The sequence below is a fragment of the Molossus molossus genome, unplaced genomic scaffold (genome assembly GCF_014108415.1).
Source record: "Molossus molossus isolate mMolMol1 unplaced genomic scaffold, mMolMol1.p scaffold_m16_p_7, whole genome shotgun sequence".
In the NCBI taxonomy this organism is placed as follows: Eukaryota; Metazoa; Chordata; class Mammalia; order Chiroptera; family Molossidae; genus Molossus; species Molossus molossus.
The window spans coordinates 63852905-63871677 of NW_023425401.1; the positions used below are offsets into that span (position 1 = coordinate 63852905).

The 18773-nt window shown below is 35.4% G+C and overlaps 1 protein-coding gene across 1 annotated transcript in view; it reads left to right on the forward strand.

Annotated features, from left to right (window-relative positions):
* Positions 1-564: 564 nt before the first annotated feature.
* POU6F2 (POU class 6 homeobox 2) overlaps positions 565-18773 on the forward strand; it is a 792586-nt gene continuing 774377 nt past the window's right edge. The window contains exon 1 of the mRNA XM_036247198.1: positions 565-648. Within this exon, the coding sequence (XP_036103091.1) occupies positions 586-648 (63 nt within the window). The 5' untranslated portion in view covers positions 565-585. The remainder of the gene's footprint in view (positions 649-18773) is intronic.

Sequence of the window (18773 nt, forward strand, 5' to 3'; positions counted from 1 at the left end):
GTATCTTTGTTATGCGATGGTTAACATTTATGGGATGGTTAACATTTCAAGCTTTTCTATGAAGGTGGTGTTAAACAAAACTGCAAAGATTACTGCATATTCACATTTAGAGAATGTGAAAATAAAATCATGAGGGACAGCTTAAGAGAAGTAGGGTATTTAATTATAATTGAAAAAAATTATATGGTACGAGGAAATAAAAACCTCAATTAGTACATGAAACAGTTAATTGTTTTTGTTTTAAACATAGGTTCCTATAGCATTAAAAAATGCTCTTAGGTTTATTAAACCTTTAGTGGAAGATTACAGCGAATGTTTTGTCTTCAGTGAATAGCTGTTTGTCTCACTTTATTTACTTGGTATTGGATATTTGTCAATGTCATTTCATATCTACAGAAAATTCTTATGCTCGATGGAGGTAGTGAATATGTGTGTGCGTGCCTGCCAGAGGTCACATGATGGTTTCATCCTATTTGGTGGAGCAGCTTGACTTTTTTTCCCCTTGCTTTTGGTGATGGTTGTGAGTGCAGAAGTTGATTGACAGATGCATGCCAGAAACCCCATTCTCCTTTTCAAAGACAACATATGATGGATTGCGATCTCTCAGCCCAGCAGAACACAGGGACCATGCAAGCTGTAATTGGTCAGGTATGGAGTCAGCCATTTCTCAACTCCCCTTTTTTCTGCAAGGGTCTCACCATATCATTCACATAATTCATATTTACAGTACCATCTTTCTCTCTGTATCTCCAGTTACCTGCCAGGGTAGTGCTGAAAGTGCGAAAGGCAAAAAGCACCCATTAAATCTAGCCAGGAAACCTCAGCTTAAAACTTCATTGCTATATTTAAAAACAAAAACTAAAACAACAACAAAAAAATCTTGAAGAACAAATCTAATTTATAATTTGGTCTGAATGTTTAAAAATAATCTATTTCTAAGGATTTATTTTCTGTTGAAATTGTTTTCTCTGAAAGAAAGTGAGAGACAAGAATAAAATGTCGTTTCCCAGGTAGTAGTTGAAATTTTTCTGTTGAATATTTTTATTTAGATATATTTTGTATTCTCTCTTCTTGCTCTCTCTCCCTGGAAAATATAAATATAAAAATACACGTGCCTTTACTTCTAACCCAGAAGATATGTGATTGAGCTTGGTAAATGTAGTAGTGGTCTTGGCTGCTGCAGAGGGGCAGGCTGCAAATTAAACACTGACACAATCTGAAAGGTCCAGGTGGTCTGCTTGCGTTTCCTAATGCAATCCAGCACAACAGCTTTAATAAACAGCTCTATTTAGTTCCTCCTCCCTGTATCCAGGGAGGTGAACTGGTCTGGGGCTGCTGTGATGAAATGCCAGAAGAATATCTCTCAGAGGCCTCACAAGCTGATTTTTAGAGCTTTCCTGTTCTGTCGTCTTTGTCTTCCAAATGGGTCAGTGAGTCTTGCTCTTTCTCTTCCGTTCTTTCTGTTAAATCGGTACTTTCTGTTTGTGTTCATATGTTTGCATTGTAAGCTAAATCGGGAGAGGAAAGGATCATTGTATTTTCATTTGCTTTCAGATCACTGAAGTGGTGAAAGGAATGCTAGTGCCCGGCTGCAAAGGAAGTGTAATTTTTCCGACTATTGATGGGGGTGGGGTGAGGAAAAAGAGAGTAAATGTGGTTTGTGGGATTTTTTTAAAATGTATTTTTGACCAAAATTTTTCTAAGTTGTCTATGATTACTTATGAACTATTAACTTATCAATCAGAATATGGTTATGAACGTTGATAAACTCCTAAAAGTTGTGTGTGTGTTTGTCTTTTTTCTTTTTGCACACTTTTCAATGAAGACATGCTGGCAAAGTGATGCCATAAAATTTGTTGGTTGTAGGTTAATAGTATGGGGGGGGGATATACCATTGTATTCTGTTGTCAACAAAATTATAGCAAAGCACTTTAGGGTTCTGAAATCACATGGTTTATTAATACCAGCATGCTTCATAATGCACTTTTACATGGAAAATGTCAGATATATAATACTATGTTTCCACAGGCTTATACTTTTTTAAAAGCAGTAGATACCATTTTCAATTTGTTTTAAACTTTCAAGTTGATTTTGTTATACAGATATGTATAAAGTCTTCAGGCATATATTTGTCAGAAGAAAATATGTAAGAACTTATTTTATATATTGTTAATGCCCATTTCAGTGTAAGGGTTCAATGATGAGCAAGTAAGTATATGAAATACAGATAAAATAATTAAATTTGGAATATAAGATTAGATAAATACCTGTTAAAAAAGACCTTCTTGTGTATGAATAAAACAAGCTCCCGATAGCTGTTTTGTCCTGTTTAATAAAACTTCATTTAGATTGCAAGCATGTTCTCTCTTCCATATGTCTTACTATGATCTTAATACTGGACAAAATTACTGTGTTATAGTACCAAGTAAAAAATCGGATTTTATTTTGTATATATTTTTTTCTACTAGGGAAAAGAGAGATTGGTGAAAAAAAAAAACCAGGAGATATACTTGCAATATGTCATTTAATAATGTTTATTGGAAATAATTGCAAAGGTATACACTTTTAAAAGGTTCAGGTGTATACTTTAAAACAGGAATCAGAATATGCTTTACAGATACCAGACTTCTAATTTGTCAGAATTTAAAATTGGTTATTATTACAGAGTTCTCTCTGTATTTTGTATGTACTCTAAATTTTAAAGGCTCAGTAGGTCCAGGAACTATGTATGCAATTGACTTGTTATGAATGTTTTGTAAATAATTGTGTCAAACTTTTGTGAGATTTACCTTCTCATAAATTATTTGTTAAAAAATTCAGATACTTATGTCAAGCTAGTAAGTTATAAAAGCAATTGTTCTGAAGGTTGTAAAATGTTCTTTACTAAAAATATACAAACTAAAATGCTTATATTTTTTTATAATTGAAACACTAAGTATTCAAAGGACAGGAAAATAGTATACTGTCCCTTGTGCATAACATAAAAGTCAGAAAACCTAAATTGAACTTGTATCTATAAATATAAATAAAAGATGGCATACAAATTTGAAATGATTTCCTTTCAATTGTTATAGCACAGATAAGAATATTGACTCAAGTGGCTACTTCTAATAGTAAATAAAAGAACGTGAAAATATTTTTTATTGCTTTGTAGTCACTCATAATCATAAAGAGATGGTTTATTTTTAGCTCTTGATTTGAATGTCACTTATACCTACTCAGCAGGTGTGACAGTCCCATTTGATAATGCAAATGTTTGTGTGTTCCTTCTCAAATACATATTGCAATAATAATTATTTTTGTCATTTTTTCTGTTCTGAGCTCTATTTCTAAATGGCATGGAGTTAGATGAACAAATAACCATTTTCCATATTTTCCATTCAGAATACTGAAAGAATCCCTTGAAATATGATCTTTAGGTTTTTTTATTCGTCTCTAGGATCAAATATCCAGTTGCTTCCACCAGAAGGGAAGGACTAGACCTCTGGGTTGCTGGCCAGGATTCTCTTTCCCCCAAGCAAGCAATTAATCAGTCTAATACTTAATGTACTTCCAACCTAGTATATCAAGATCAAGAAACTTGGTTCATTCATACAGTTTTAGGAAATAAATCCAGATTTTTGATAGTTATCTGTAGTTAGCTTTCTAATCCTTGAAAGTATAGGATGGATGATTATATGTAGGTGATTTTAAAAAATACTTCAAACTGAACAGTTAAGCAGGTGCTGAGCCATGGGTTTGAGTATCATTTAAAAAGAAGATTCACATTTCCACCTCTCATGGTCATTAACTATTTATTGTGTTTTTTCTTTTTTTGTGGTCCTAAGCTTGTTAGTGATATATTAGTTCATCAGTATTACAGGCTTCCTGTTTTTTTGTTTTTCTCCTTCTGGCACTGGCACTTCTGTCTATCCCTAGATGACCCTTGGCCAGCCTGCCATCTTGATGCACAGACCTCAGGACCTGGGTTGGCAGCACATGTCTATATACTGACTCCTGCAAATATTATAGGACGGAGAATATTCCATTAGTTTTTAATAAGAAAACAAAAGATGAAGCAAATCAGATAAAAATATTTATCAAGCATATCTACTAATATTTTTGGGGAATGGGAGAGAGACAGCAGGTTACAAGTGCTCATGGGTGCACTTGCAATGGACATGGCTAGTACAAGTGTGAAGAAAGCAGGTTTAAGAGCATTGCAAGTGCAATCAAAAGCTTTTGCAATTTTCCTTACCAGTATAATGGGTCTTTTTCTCAGGGTAAATTTAGACATTTTAACGTGATTGAAGGTGACACATTAGAGAGTGAATATAGTCGTCTTAGACAATACTCAATGTGCTAATAATGGCTCAAAGGGGAGTGAGGGTAACAGTGCATTTGGCTTAACGGTATCTCAGTGCATGTTTTCTCATATGAAGTAAGACACAAAAATATTTTACTGTTCTAGTATCAAAACAATTTTATGAATCATTTTATTTTCCCCTCCTTTGTTCCTAAAAGTATTTAATGTGATTTAAGAATAATGTGCGTACCTAGAACACACTCAAGCAAGCTGCTGTACATAAGCGGGGCCTGGCAGTGATATCACACTTGCAGATTGTTCTCGATCCATTTAGACTGATTTTCATGCCCTCTATATGAAAATTAAACTTTGGGGGCTAACCTAACCCTGTTTTACACATACCAAGAATAACTCATATACCCTTAAAATTTATTTTTGTAGGCGTGACTGCCCTTTTTTGAAACTGACATATCATTTCAACAAATGTATATATTTTAGGGATGTGAAATTGTTTAGATTTAATTGCGAATACTTTTTTTTAAAAAGGATATTACAGGTAAATAGTATACTAGGAAAATACAAATTAGTTAAGGATTATTATTTCTGAATACAAAATAGTGCTAGAATTCCTTTTGTAAGTATGGGCCTCACCAAAATTTAACTTATATTATGTATTTCTAATTGACCTTACACACTTCATTCAATACTTCACCTATACTTAGAGGAAAGTTGATGTTAGCATTTTATATTCTATCAGATGAACACAATTTTTATTACCTTTAAAATACTTTTAAATTGAAGTTCAGTGTATTTTAACTGAGTAAGTGTTTAAATTGTAAAGCCAATTTTGACCATTAGGCTAAAATTTATCAATATAGTAATTATGCTATACAATACTGTTAATAATACTACTACACAACCAGCACATGAAATCTGGCCTTGAAACCAAAAATTTTTTTCAATTTCTAAGCTCAATTCATGAAACTCTTTATGTATATTATTCATTTAAATGTTTAAGAATTTAAAGCTTTTGTATTTATCCCTCCAGAATGTGGAGAAAGATTGCTGGAACACTGAAAATACAAAAATGCATGAAAGAAAGCTTGAATGTAACATGTTTATGTGTAAAATCTATAGTAGTTGTTGTGGAGGTGAGTAGAAAAAAAGGCATTCTTTGTTAACCATTTATTCGCCGTGTAAACTGCATTTTATCAAAACATCTTTCTCTTTTCATCCTTATTGTTTACCAAAATTAGAATTTAACTAATGTCTGCAAATACTGTAGAACTCCACTTTTTAACTGCATTGTGATATCCTATAAGCTGTTGCTTTTTTCTAACATTTGATTGAGTAGAAAGTAAGGATGTGAAATAAAATAAAAATTAAGAAGATCGGGCTTGAAGAAAAAATATGCAAAAAGAAAAATATTGACCACAATTTGAACACTAACAGAACATCCAAATTATGCAACTTTAAAAAATTTTGTTTTATTTTTAATCCTCACCTGAGGTATTTTTCCATTTATCTTCAGATAGAGAGGGAGGGAGGAAGAGAGGAAAAGAGAGAGAGAAAGAAACATCGATGTGAGAAAGACACATTGATTGGTTGCCTCCCGCACGACCCCAACCGGGAACAAACTGCAACTGAGGTATGTACGTGCCCTTAGCCAAAATCAAACTCGGGACTCTTTGGTCCTCTGGCCAACGTTCTAACTGCTGAGCCAAACCAGCCAGCCAGGGCCAAATTATGCAACCTTCAAATTAATTTTTATTTTGTGGCCAAACTTTTACTTGGGAGATAATAGGTGTTCTAAATATAATTTTAAACCTGTATTTGTGTTCTTTTTCTCCCTCTCTTCCTTCTTCCTTCCCTCACTTTTCTTCTTTCATTATCATTAACAGTAGTAGCTGTGAATGAGGTGTGTATCCAATAAGGTAAATTACCGATGCAAGCCTTGTTCTGGAATCATATGTCAATTATTCTGTTAGCCATGTTGTCCTGATTTGGTCCAAAATTGTAATAAAAATTTGTACCAATTTTATTTTTTACATATTTTTTCTACATGTTAGATTGAAGAAGGGGTTGTGCAAGACTCATTACATTTCAGTAAGATTCTTTTTCTTTCCTATTATTTTCTTGTTTTTCCCAATTCTACAATGTAAGCCAATTATGGCAAAAATTGCCTAATTTTTATTTGAAGACTTTCTTCCTAATTTTACCTAAGCCTGTGTTATTTTCTTTACCCCAACTATAACTTAGCATATTGTTATTTTAGAACTACCAGTTCTTCTAAATATAAAGCTATTGTATGTAAATATCTTTAAAAATTGCAAATATTTCTGACTATTTATATTAAAGGCTGCTGTCTAGATTTTGAAATACTTTATTTTTCAAGTTGGCTGGTTTAAGAAGATAACTTTTCATTTTATCACTAGCTTTAAAACCCCCATGATACGAAAGATATTTCTTCCAAAGACAAGCGATTAGCTGTTGACACTTGAAACTGATTCCTGGTGAGCTGCATGCAACTTTATTCCCTTCAGCAGCATTTTTCTAACCTCAAGAGCAAGAAAAAAAAATTGATGATCAACAGAATATTCTAAATTTAACCTGTTTTCAGTTGTTTTTTTTTTTTTCCCTCAGGGAGTGGAATATTCCAGTGGGAAGAGAAACCTATACAATTTCCAACTCCTACCTCTTAAGGTCAAAGATGCAAAATAATGTGTTGACAACTTGAGTGAAAAGAAAATATTTACTCAAATGCATCGCTCTGGTATTTTGCTCTTTCCCTTCAAGTAATTTCTCCATCAGCTTTTCTTCTCTTTTCCACTATAATCCAGAGTGAGTTTGATGAGTAATAAGTGAAAAGTGAAACGCTATGGGATGCCTGGGCAGCAGAGGGCACTTGAAAGAGACAAGGCCTGAAACAAAACAAAGCAAAAAAAGTAGCATAAAATTCACAACACTCTTGCTTCTGTAGTTAGTATTTTTAAGTTAATTTGTAAGCTTACATCGTCTCACCCTGCAATTTTAGATCACAGAAGCAAGCAGTAAAACAGTACTTTAGGACAAGACAAAAATATTAAAAAAACAAACCAAAATGAAATGGAAAAACCTTTACCATGAAATTCATGGAACATGAATTTCAAAATTAAGGAACACTTTGTTTTTGGACCTGTTTACAAGAGTTTAATCAATACTTCGGTGCTGTGAAATAGCAGCCCTGCTAAAATAGATGCTCTGGCTGTTAATATGATGTTGACTCTGTTTGTATATTTTGTGACTTTGATTTTTTTCATGAATAATTAGAAATTATTTGAAGAAAACATTTATTCCTAACACCTGAAAACTTAAAGAAACATATGTTTTAAATAATTAAATACTTACCAAATGGTATTTTTAATATGGAACAGAGGAATCATTCAGGTAAGTTCTTGAATAAAGTGTATCATTTGCAGAGAGAGCTCAGTTTTCAGTGCAGAATTCATATACAGATTTTTTAAATGAAATTATTGTTGAGAGTGAGAGGCAAATGCTGCAACAATACAAAAGTATGGATGCCAGAAACTTTAATTGATATTGAAGGTATATGAAAAAGTAGGTAGATTTTCTTAGATCTTTGGTTGTTTTCCTTCAAAATTGAAGGCCAGCATGGGTGAGCATGTAGCCAAGTAAGGCTGTCACAGGCCAGACTTGCTTCAGACAGAGCTAGTGAACTTTGTAAGCCTTAAATAAGACTGGAAAACAAGGCTCTTTCAACCTTTTAGAGAAAAGGTTGAGAGTTGGGATAAAGGTAAAATGCTGCTTAATGTACACGAATAAAGACAAGAACATCAAGCTCATTTCATTTAGTGTCAGTCCCGATGATTCATCGTTATGGTCAGGGCAAACTGTGGTCTCTGGGCTGAAACAATTATATTCCCCCTTTTTAAAAAAAAAAAAAAAAAATACACAGCCCTGGCCAGTTTGGCTCAGCGGTTAAAGCGTCGGCCTGCGGTCCGGAGAGACCCGGGTTCGGTTCCCGCTAAGGGCACGTACTTCGGTTGCAGTTTGTCCCCGGCCCTGGTTGGTCGTGCGGGTGTCAGCCACTCGATGTGTCCCTTCACATCGATGTTTCTCTCTCTCTCTCCCTTCCTCTCTCCCCCTCCCACTCTAAAAAAAAAAAAAAATACACAGAATGTTCTAGCTTGGATCTTATATCTTTAGAATTACAATATTGAATTCTGAATTGGGAAACTTAATTCTGCAGCCAGATTTGACAAGATGCTGTTTGAATGGTAGACAGAAGTGATGATTGTGGGACAAAATGCCAAGGTTAGAATTTGGGGAAAATAAGAGATTTTGTGGAAATTTATCTGTGATACAAAAACCCCAACTTTGAAAAATTTTCACTGTTCTTATCAGCAGATGGAATTCTAGGGTCTGAAAAGCAGAACACCTTTCTTTAACAGTGAATGTTTACATATTTTTAGATATATTTTTTAGTGTATTTCTAATTTTGTTCGTATAAAAGCTGTTTCTAGCCCTGGCCGGTTTGGCTCAGCGGTTAGAGCGTCAGCCTGCTGTCCGGAGAGACCCGGGTTCAGTTCCCGCTAAGGGCACGTACCTCAGTTGCAGTTTGTCCCCGGCCCTGGTTGGGTTGTGTGGGTGGCAGCCACTCGATGTGTCCCTTTCATGTCGATGTTTCTCTCTCTCTGTTCCTCTCTCTCCCTCCCACTCTACCTGAACAAAAAATGGAAAAATGTCCTCGCGTGAGGATGATAAAAATAAAAAATAAAAAGCTGTTTCTAATAATTCAAAAGGTTTCTGGGAACAAAGGATAACATATTGCTCAAGACAAGACAATCATCCTTTGTTTCTCGACAAAATGTTAATACTGAATTCAGGAACTAAAATTGTTTCTTTTTTGAAAACTCTTTCCATTTGTAAATGAAACTATGTTTTGATTTCCAGGGACTAAAGAATTTAGAATAAAAATGAAAATGAGGCAATCTAATTAGTGAAACAAACACACACACACACACTCCTTAGACACTTTAGTAATACTTCATTATATAACCTTTAATAATCTAAAAATATTTTAAATCTCTGTTTTCAAGTTTAATGCATGGAAAAATATTAGTAGGTGTTTGCTTAAAATGCTACTCCTCTCAACTAAGTTGTTCAAGAGAATGGAAAAATACTTTGCAACTTCTAGAAATCAAGATTATTGTAGAAATTTGTGTATATAGGTGATCACTATACTGTAAAGGGATAATTATTGTGGTTATTTCCTTCCCAAAACAGGGGTACTTTGTTTTGCAATGTACTTCTATTTATAGCTACCTTAAACCAGTGTTGAAACATATCATCTAGGATTGCTTTCTCCCTTTCTACCATAATCCATCAAATAGAATTTAAGCAGCTAGTTCAGGCAGAGCTAGTGGAGCATCTGTGTAAAACTTACAGAACATGAACACATTGTGATATGCAGGTGATTGAGGTGAGTTACATGGTGGAATCCTTGAGTCTTTTAAACATTTTTTTTTTAATATGCTTTTATTGCCCTAGCCAGTTTGGCTTAGCGGTTAGAATGTTGGCTTATGAACCAAAGGATCTTGGGTTCAATTCCTGGTCAAGGGCATGTACCTGGGTTGCAGGTTCAATCCTTGGGGTCAGATGGGAGGCAACCAATCAATGTTTCTCTCTCACATTGATGTTTCTCTCTCACATTGATGTTTCTCTCTCTTTCCCTCTCCCTCCCTTCCACTCTATCTAAAAAAATCAATGGAAAAATATCCTCAGGTGAGGATTAATACTTGAGCCAAACCACTGGAGCCAAACCGCTGAGCCAGGACAAAAAATATGTCTTTATTGATTTCAGAGAGAGGAAGGAAGAGGTAAGAGAGAGAGAGAAAAAAAACATCAACGTGAGAGAGAAACATTAATCTATCATTTGCCTCCTGCATGGGTCCCGATGGGATTGAACTCAAAACCTGGGTATGTGCCCTGACTGGGACTTAAACTGGTGACCTGTTGGTGCATGAGACAATGTTCAACCAACTGAACCACACCAGCCAGGGCTTAAACATTTTTTATTAAACAAATTATAAAAATAATACATACCTATGACAAACAGTTTTATTTTATTTTATTATTTTATAATTATTTTTTTAATTTTATTTTTGTTCCAGATGTTTCTCCTTTTTTACCCCATTGACACCCTCCTCCCCATCCCTCCCACCCCGGACAAACAATTTTAGCAATATAGGACGGTATAAGGTGAAAAGTAAGTTCCCTATCATTCCACTGTTTACAAATAACCATAGTCCACAACTTCTTAAATATCCTTCCAGAAAATTTCTATGCATATATAAAATTAGAAAACAACTTACTATAACCTGAGTAAATCCATAGTATGCATAGAGTTCTATAACTTACTTTTACATTTTAAACACATACATTGAACATCTCATATTACTAGAAATAGATCTGCATCATTCTCTGGTAGTTCCTTCAATGGCTATATGCAGTTATTTAATCAGTTCTCTTTCTTTTTGTGTTGAGACATTATTAACATCTAACATATTAGTTTCAGGTGTATAACATAATGATTCAAAATTTGTATATACTATAAAATTATCATCACTGTTAGTAACCAGTTCTCTCTTAATGAGTGTTTAGCTTATTAAAAATGTTATCCTCTGCAATGGGACTAACAGGTAGAAGTGTTTAATTTCTTAGCATAAAATAATTCCAGAAACTTCTAAACTGGTGTAATTTTAAAAGTGAAGAAAAGCTTTATGCCACAAGAATAGATATTTGACGTTTATGTATTGAATACGGAAACCAATTAAAATAGCAATAAAGATCACAATATTTCATTTAGTAATAAGGAAGTAAAAATAAAATATAATGACATAAAGCACCAGTTCTCAAGCAGATACATTGTGACTTTAAAACCCCCATGTTTGTTCCAACCACCAACTCAACTGAACAAAATGCATTACTTATTTTCTTTTATGGTCCTCAATGCTATTTATTAAGATAATTGACAGAGATATATGTTTTCAATGCATTATTCAGTTAGTATACCTATATCAGTGAAAAAGAGACCAGAAGAAATTCTTGGTAATTCATGTCAATTAAATTCCTGTTTTATATGTTTTATATTGTCAGACCAATCTTTCAACCATTATTCATAGGTTAAATAATGCAGTCAGGTGAAGGGCTGAATCAAAACTAATCAGATGTAGCCCTTGAATTCAACTAATTTAGGGTTTTGGTAAGGTAGACAGAATATATACTACTTAAATATTAAAGAGAATATGAAAAACTATGGTCTACACTTCTTTTACGATGTCTCTACTCATCATCTTAACCATACCTATGCTAAGAAGAAAATAAATAGTAGTGAGATCTTATACTTGTATAAGAGATAGAAGTATGAGTTGTCTGTGATATCTTTTTCAGAATTGATTCTGTGGAATTGCTGATTGGGTGGGCATGTTTTCTCCCTCCCTGTCCTTTCCCACAGATGCTGGTACAAGTACCCTGGATAGGGAATGATAATGCTTCGTTTATAGGTTTAAAAGCAGGAGGCTCAAATAAGATTCTCAAGAGCAAATTGCAGAACATGTTGAGAATAATGCTCTCATTTGAGACTTACACCTCTGAGAAATAGCTACAAATCATCATCCCCATTTCATGGAAGTGGAAACTGACTCAGAGAGGTCATGTGTCTTATTTATAGCCAGCTACAGAGTAGAAGTGAGGTTTGAAGCCAGACATTTTTTCTAAGGGGTCACTGTTTTCCCACATACCAGTTCATAACTTTGGCTGCCTTTTACAACCATGTGGAACAACCTTTGAGAACATGATATGGCCCTGGCTGGTTTGGGTCAGTGGTTAGAGCGTTGGCCCATGGACCAGAGAGTCCCAGGTTCGGTTCCTGCTAAGGGCATGTACCTCTGTTGCAGTTTGTCCCCAGCCCTGGTTGGGGTCGTGTGGGTGGCAACCACTCGATGTATCTCTCTCACTTCGATGTTTCTCTCTGACTCTTCCCCCCTCTCTATCTCAAGACAAATGCAAAAATGTCCTCAGGTGAGGATTAAAAAAAGAATGAAAACATGATATGCAGACTCATTCCCAGAAATCTGATTCAATGTATCAGGGTATTGGTATTTTTAAAAAGATTTATGGGTTATTTTAATGCATTGTATCATAGTGCCTCTTAAAATGAATAAAGGTTATTTGAAAGAATAAAAAAGGAGGCAGTGAAGGTTAGATTAGGTAAGCACTCCCCCCCCATCATAAATTCACTGCAGAAAAAAGAGTGGAGGTTTGTCTGGTATTCAATGTGTGTGTGTGTGTGTGTGTGTGTGTGTGTGTGTGTGTTCAGTGGGAATCTTGTAAGCTTTGTTGAACATCTGAGATAATGTTTAATAATATTTTTCATCCAGAAAAGGGCTATATATCATCTCAAAAGTAACAAAAACACTAATAAGTCTACTAATCAGTGAACACTTACTAGTTGCTGAGTGCTTTACAAGCTGCGTGAGGTAGTTACTGTTATTATCTTCATTTTGCTGGTTAGGTGACTAAAGTAGTGGTATAAGATGACACAGACACTAGGTTGCAAAACTGAAATTTGACCTAAGAATGATGGAGGCCAGAGTGTAAACCCTTAATCATACACAAAATCATACAATTGAAACATGGCCCTAGCTGATACCTTTGGAAAGTGTGATCATTAGTATTATACCTTGACTAAGGCAGATTTTTTTTTTAGATGTTACCAGCTCATGTTTATTTATTTACTTTTTTTTTTTTTTTTTATCCTCACCCGAGGACATTTTTCCATTTTTTGTACAGATAGAGTGGGAGGGAGAGAGAGGAAGGGAGAGAGAGAAACATCGACGTGAAGGGACACATCGAGTGGCTGCCACCCGCACGACCAACCAGGGCCGGGGACAAACTGCAACCGAAGTACGTGCCCATAGCGGGAACCGAACCCGGGTCTCTCCGGACCGCAGGCCGACGCTCTAACCGCTGAGCCAAACCGGCCAGGGCTATTTATTTACTTTTTTAAAGGCAGATTTTATGATTGAAAGGTCTCTTGTTTCTCTCCTCTATCCTCTTCTACCTGTTCCTTCTATACCTCTCTCCCTTCTTCTCTTTCTTCTTCTTCTTTCTCCTTCTTATAAGAATCCATGACACATTCATTTCCTATATAAGAAGTTTATTGTTGCCATCCTTACCTGTCATAATTGGTTTCTACAAAGTGGTTTAGAAAATGGTTCTTTTATTAAATATAAAACAATAGATAGATGGTGAGTGGAAGGATGGAAGAGCAAGTTAGTGCTCTCTGGTAGGCTTCCATAAAAATAGTTGCTCCTAACTGAATAAGGAGTCATGCAGGCGTTGATTTCCTAGTAGTCTGTGACCTTAAATAACAGTGGCCAGAAGGTACTACTGTTCTGTATATATGAGGAACACAGTTTCTGTAGACAATTTCAGGGAAGGTTTAAAAACCAGTTTATATTTTGTTTTATATATATATATGTGTGTATATATATATATATACACACACACATATATATGTATATATGTATATATATACACACACACATATATGTATATATAATATAAAATATTTTTATTTTATAATATATGATACATTATAGTGTATATAAAATATAAAACATTACATATATATATATTTATTTATATATATATATATTTTTTAAGTCCTCACCCCAGGACATTTTTCCATTTATCTTCAGATAGAGTGGGAGGGGGGAGAGAGAGAAACATTGATGTGACAATGTGAGAGACACATCGACTGGCTGCCTCCTGCATGACCTTGACCAGGGCCGGGGACTGAACAGCAAACAAGGTAGGTGCCCTTGACTGGTAGAGAAATGGCTTCTTTTTCTTTTCTTGCCTTTTTTTCTCTATCTCTATACTTTTGTTCTCTCTTTTTTCCTCCCTATTTCCCCTTTCTTCCTCCTTCCCTTCCTCCCTCTTTTCTTCCTATATGTCCATCCATCCATCCATCATTCTTTCTGTGAAATTGGCCCTTAATCACCTTAGAATAAAGAATTGAAAGAGTTTTTATAGACCATATAGATTTTTTCTCTTAATACTCACCATCTTATCTTACACTATCCCTTTGTTCTCTACTTTCCTAAACAACTCTTAGGTCTTTCTAGCATGTAGCAGGTACTTAATAATTGCTCTGGACTAATTTCTACATTATAACTGTTGCTCTTCTAATATATATCTAAGGAGAATGCTCTTCTCACATAGTTTTGAAACCTCAAGTTGCCCTTGCTTCATTTAACTACCTCCCAACATTAATCATCTGAGAATTTGTGTGTGTGTTCTATTTCTAGTTTTATATCAGAATATGTATGTTATTCTTGAAAATTCTTATTTGCCATTTTTATTTGATATCTAAAAGAAAAAGAGCTTCCTTAACTATAGTTTTGTATTTATAATCTATATTGCATTTAATTTAAGCAGCCACCACCAAATTATCCAGTGGATGCTTATTTTTAGCACATCATAATGTTGAATCTTAACACATGAGGGAGAGGTGCAAGATCCTACTTAACAGACTTTAAAAGGAAAAGAGGAGTGGAGAATGGGGGCACAGAATGATTTGTTTCAAAGTTTATATTTACTAGATGTTAAGTGGTATGTGGCAAATAAACAAGATATGACAAAACAAAAATGACTGAAAGACATCTTGTAAATGTGATATTGTTTTCAGGAATTTCATGAAAATATTCATATACTGTATTGGTTTAGTGGTGAAAGAAATCTAACTCTTAATCACATATTCTTTAAAATATTATTCTGGGTGAAAAGATTACTCCTCACTTTAGAAATGTTTTATGTAATACAAGCCAAATGACTATGAATAATTTTCATCTTTCTGTGGTTTAGGAAATGAATTATTCAAATCATACTTTAAAACTCTGGATAGCAAAAGTCACAGAGTAATTGCCAGCTACATGTGTACTTATAAGTTGAAAAAGTTAATGAATAAAAAACATAATGAATGAAAAGATTATTTCGGTACTTGGAAAACAATGCCAATAAGTTTAGGATTTACTCTAGTTGATTCTTGAATAAAATTTTCTCGATATAACATACAAGCAAAGTTATGTTAATGAACTACTTTATATACTTCTGTGAGTTATGCAAATGGCAGTATTTGAACATTTGACATTTCATTTTTTTTCTGTTTTTTTTTCCCTCTGTATTTCAAACATAATAATGAATATATATGTATATATTTTAATGAAATAATTGTTGATCTTCTGAATAACAAATTGAGGAGAAAGAAGAGATAGGCATAGTTAGAAAAAAAAAGAGAAGATTTTTAGACCAAATCAGTAAAAAAATAAAGTGTTGATTATTTGGTTTCATTTATTTGAATGAGTCTTATGCAAAAATAGTTATGAGTTTCAAGTTTCAAATTAGAATTCTGTAATGTTATTAATATGAAATGGTATTTAAAAAGAAAAACATGAAAATGTCAGGGGTAATGTTTGAGGGCAAAATGGGGATTTTTCAGGGATTACAGGTTTATGTTTATGATTCCAAAAACATCCAAAGAAAAGTGTCTACTATCTGAAGTGAGACTGAGCAGCACCAATATCTGAATTTCAGGATTTTACACACATGTGAGCACACACAAACACACACAAGCACAAATGCACACACATGAGAATCAATGGTTTTTCCATATAGGCATCTTTATTTTTTTAGTTCTTACAAGAAGTCAAAGCTTTTAACCTCTAAAGTACTCCATGTTTCATGCATCACCATAGAATTTCATGGAAGAGGAAGTGTCTGGTGCTCCGAGAACATCAGGCCTCTAGATGGACAAGAAGACTAACATGTTATTCGGGCTTGAGCTCTCCCTTTGGGGGATACATTTCACTCCAATTATTCCTTAGTACCGCTTATTGCCCTGGGTGATACTCATTTTCTTGCCTCTCCTAAAGGTGATTTTTATACTTGGCTTAACATACTTTGTTCACCTAGAAGTCAAAGTATCTGAAGATAATACAAAAGCAAAACAATTAATTTTGTTTTTGTCAATGCTTCATTATTCTCATTTTCCCTGTATTATCAGAGATTTGGATAAATATTATTTCCTAAAGGAATAGGAACTCCAAGCTGCAGGAGTGCTCCATGGATGAAGCCTGATGAAGAAGCAACAGCCTAGGAAATAGGAAACCTGCAGTGGAGAGGCAGACAGGAGAGGTAGATGGTCTGCAATAGAGGCGGGGTGTCATAGAAGTGTAATGACTGGCACCTAGCAGGTTTCAGAGGAGGTAAGGGGGGTAGGAGGAGAGAGGAAAAGGAGAAGCAGATGAATTCTGCAGGTCTCATAGGAAAAGGGAATAATAATACAGCAAGGAAGATGCGGTAACCAGGACCAGGGTGCAGAGGGAGGTTGGGCACAGAAACAAGGTATCTGCCTGACTGTCAAATGCAGAACAACGGGGTGGGGAAGTGGTTCAGAGCAGGACTGGAAGGCTGCCGTACCTGAATGCTCTTTCCTGTGCCATGACGGGTCTTGTTACACAGAGCTTGGGTTAGTCTGAGCTTGAGGTGCTGGTCCATGGCCCTCGGGATGAAGAAGGGTTGCATGGTCAGAAAACGAAACTCTGCCTTGTTTTCTCCATGTCCAATTTTATCCAACACTTTTGTTTCCCTCCATGGTTCAGCCCCACCTTATTAAATCCCCATTCCAATTTATGCTGTCCTTAATCCCCAGATAAAATCTCACAACCTGCCATTTTAATCTTGTCACTCCTCTGCTCAGGTTTCCCTGCCCACCATGGATTCACTGCCCAATGTGGCAAAATTTAACTCTCCACAATCTGGCACCATCTTACTTTCCTCATCCCTGACTCCTAACAGTCTCCTACTGGCAGCCTGATCCACTCAGATCTTCTCCTGGAGCTCTTCAAGGGATTCCCCAGACAAAATCTGTGGAAAACAGTGAGCTAAGATATATTAGCTACAGAACTTACGCTCAGTGCTGAGGTTTCTTCTTTAAAACTCATTGTGTAACATGTTGATGTGTTTGTGCTACCCTTATTTGTGTTTAAAAAAGGATTAAAAAATACTAAATTGTTTCCTAAGGATTCCTTTTTTTTTTTTTTTTTGTTAATCCTCACTGGAAGATATTTTCCCATTGATTCTTAGAGAGAGTGGAAGGAAGGAAGAGATGGGGGAGAGAGACAGAGAAAAACATCAATGTGAGAGAGACACATCAGTTCGTTGTCTTCTGAATGCAACCCAGTCTGGGCCAGAGAACATGCAACCCAGGTACATTCCCTTGGCTGGATGGGAATCAAACCTGTGACCCTTCAGTGCATGGACTGATGCTCTAACCACTGAGCACACCAGCTAAGGCAAGATTCCTTAGTATTTTGTGAATATCTATCTATTCTGTGTCTTGAGTTATTGTTAGAACTATACAAACCAGGACAATTTAATTATAAAATTGATGACATTAGACCTTACGACATTTTGTTTTCATAACCGGAAATATTAGGATATTGTTAAAGAAACTGACTTCCTAGAATTTTGCCTCTGAAACTTGTCTCTTTCATGAGGCCATCTTTCTAGCATTTATTTCTCCTGTGTGCTCAAGACAATATTGCTAAGTAGTTAAGAGAGAGTGCTGAAATATCAGAATGGAAGCTTTTTAATACTATGCCCATCACCTTTTATACCTGTCTTTTATACCTTGGGCAACTGACTTAGCCTCTCTGTGCCTTAGTTTCTTGAACAGTAAAGTGGAAGTGATAAAAGTGGACACCTCAGAGGGTTGCTGTGAGGATTAAATAAGATAATTCATATAAAGAATGAAGCACAGTACCTGGCACACAGAAACTACTACTATGCCTACACTATTTTTATGATTGTCATCCATTCACTTCTTGTACCTTCCCTCCCTCTCTCGCCCCACCACCCACCCAAGCCCCTGACCTGAACTTGTGTTGTAGAAGAACTGGAAATGCTCCTCCATCACTGTCTTTTGTGTGCAATATTGCTGACCATGCTTTTTTTTTAAAAAAAACATCCTCACCTGAGGATATGTTTATTGATTTTAGAGAGAGAGGAAAAGAGAGAGAGATATGTGAGAGAAACATCTATCAGTTGCCTCCTGTATGTGCTCCAGCTGGGGATGAATCCTGCCAACCTTCAGTGTATGGGACAGTGCTCCAACAAACTCAGCTACACAGCCAGTTTTGACCACAGTTTTAATTTTGGTTAATCCTCATCTGAAGATATTTTTCTATTAGTTTTCAGATGGAGTGGAAGGGAGGGGGTGTAGAGAGAGAAAGAGAGAGAGAGAAAGAGAATGAGAGAGAGAGAGAAACGTTGATGTGAGAGAGAGACGTTGATGTGAGAGAGAGACGTTGATTGGCGGCCTCCTACACAACCCCAACTGGGGCTGGGATTGAACCTGCAA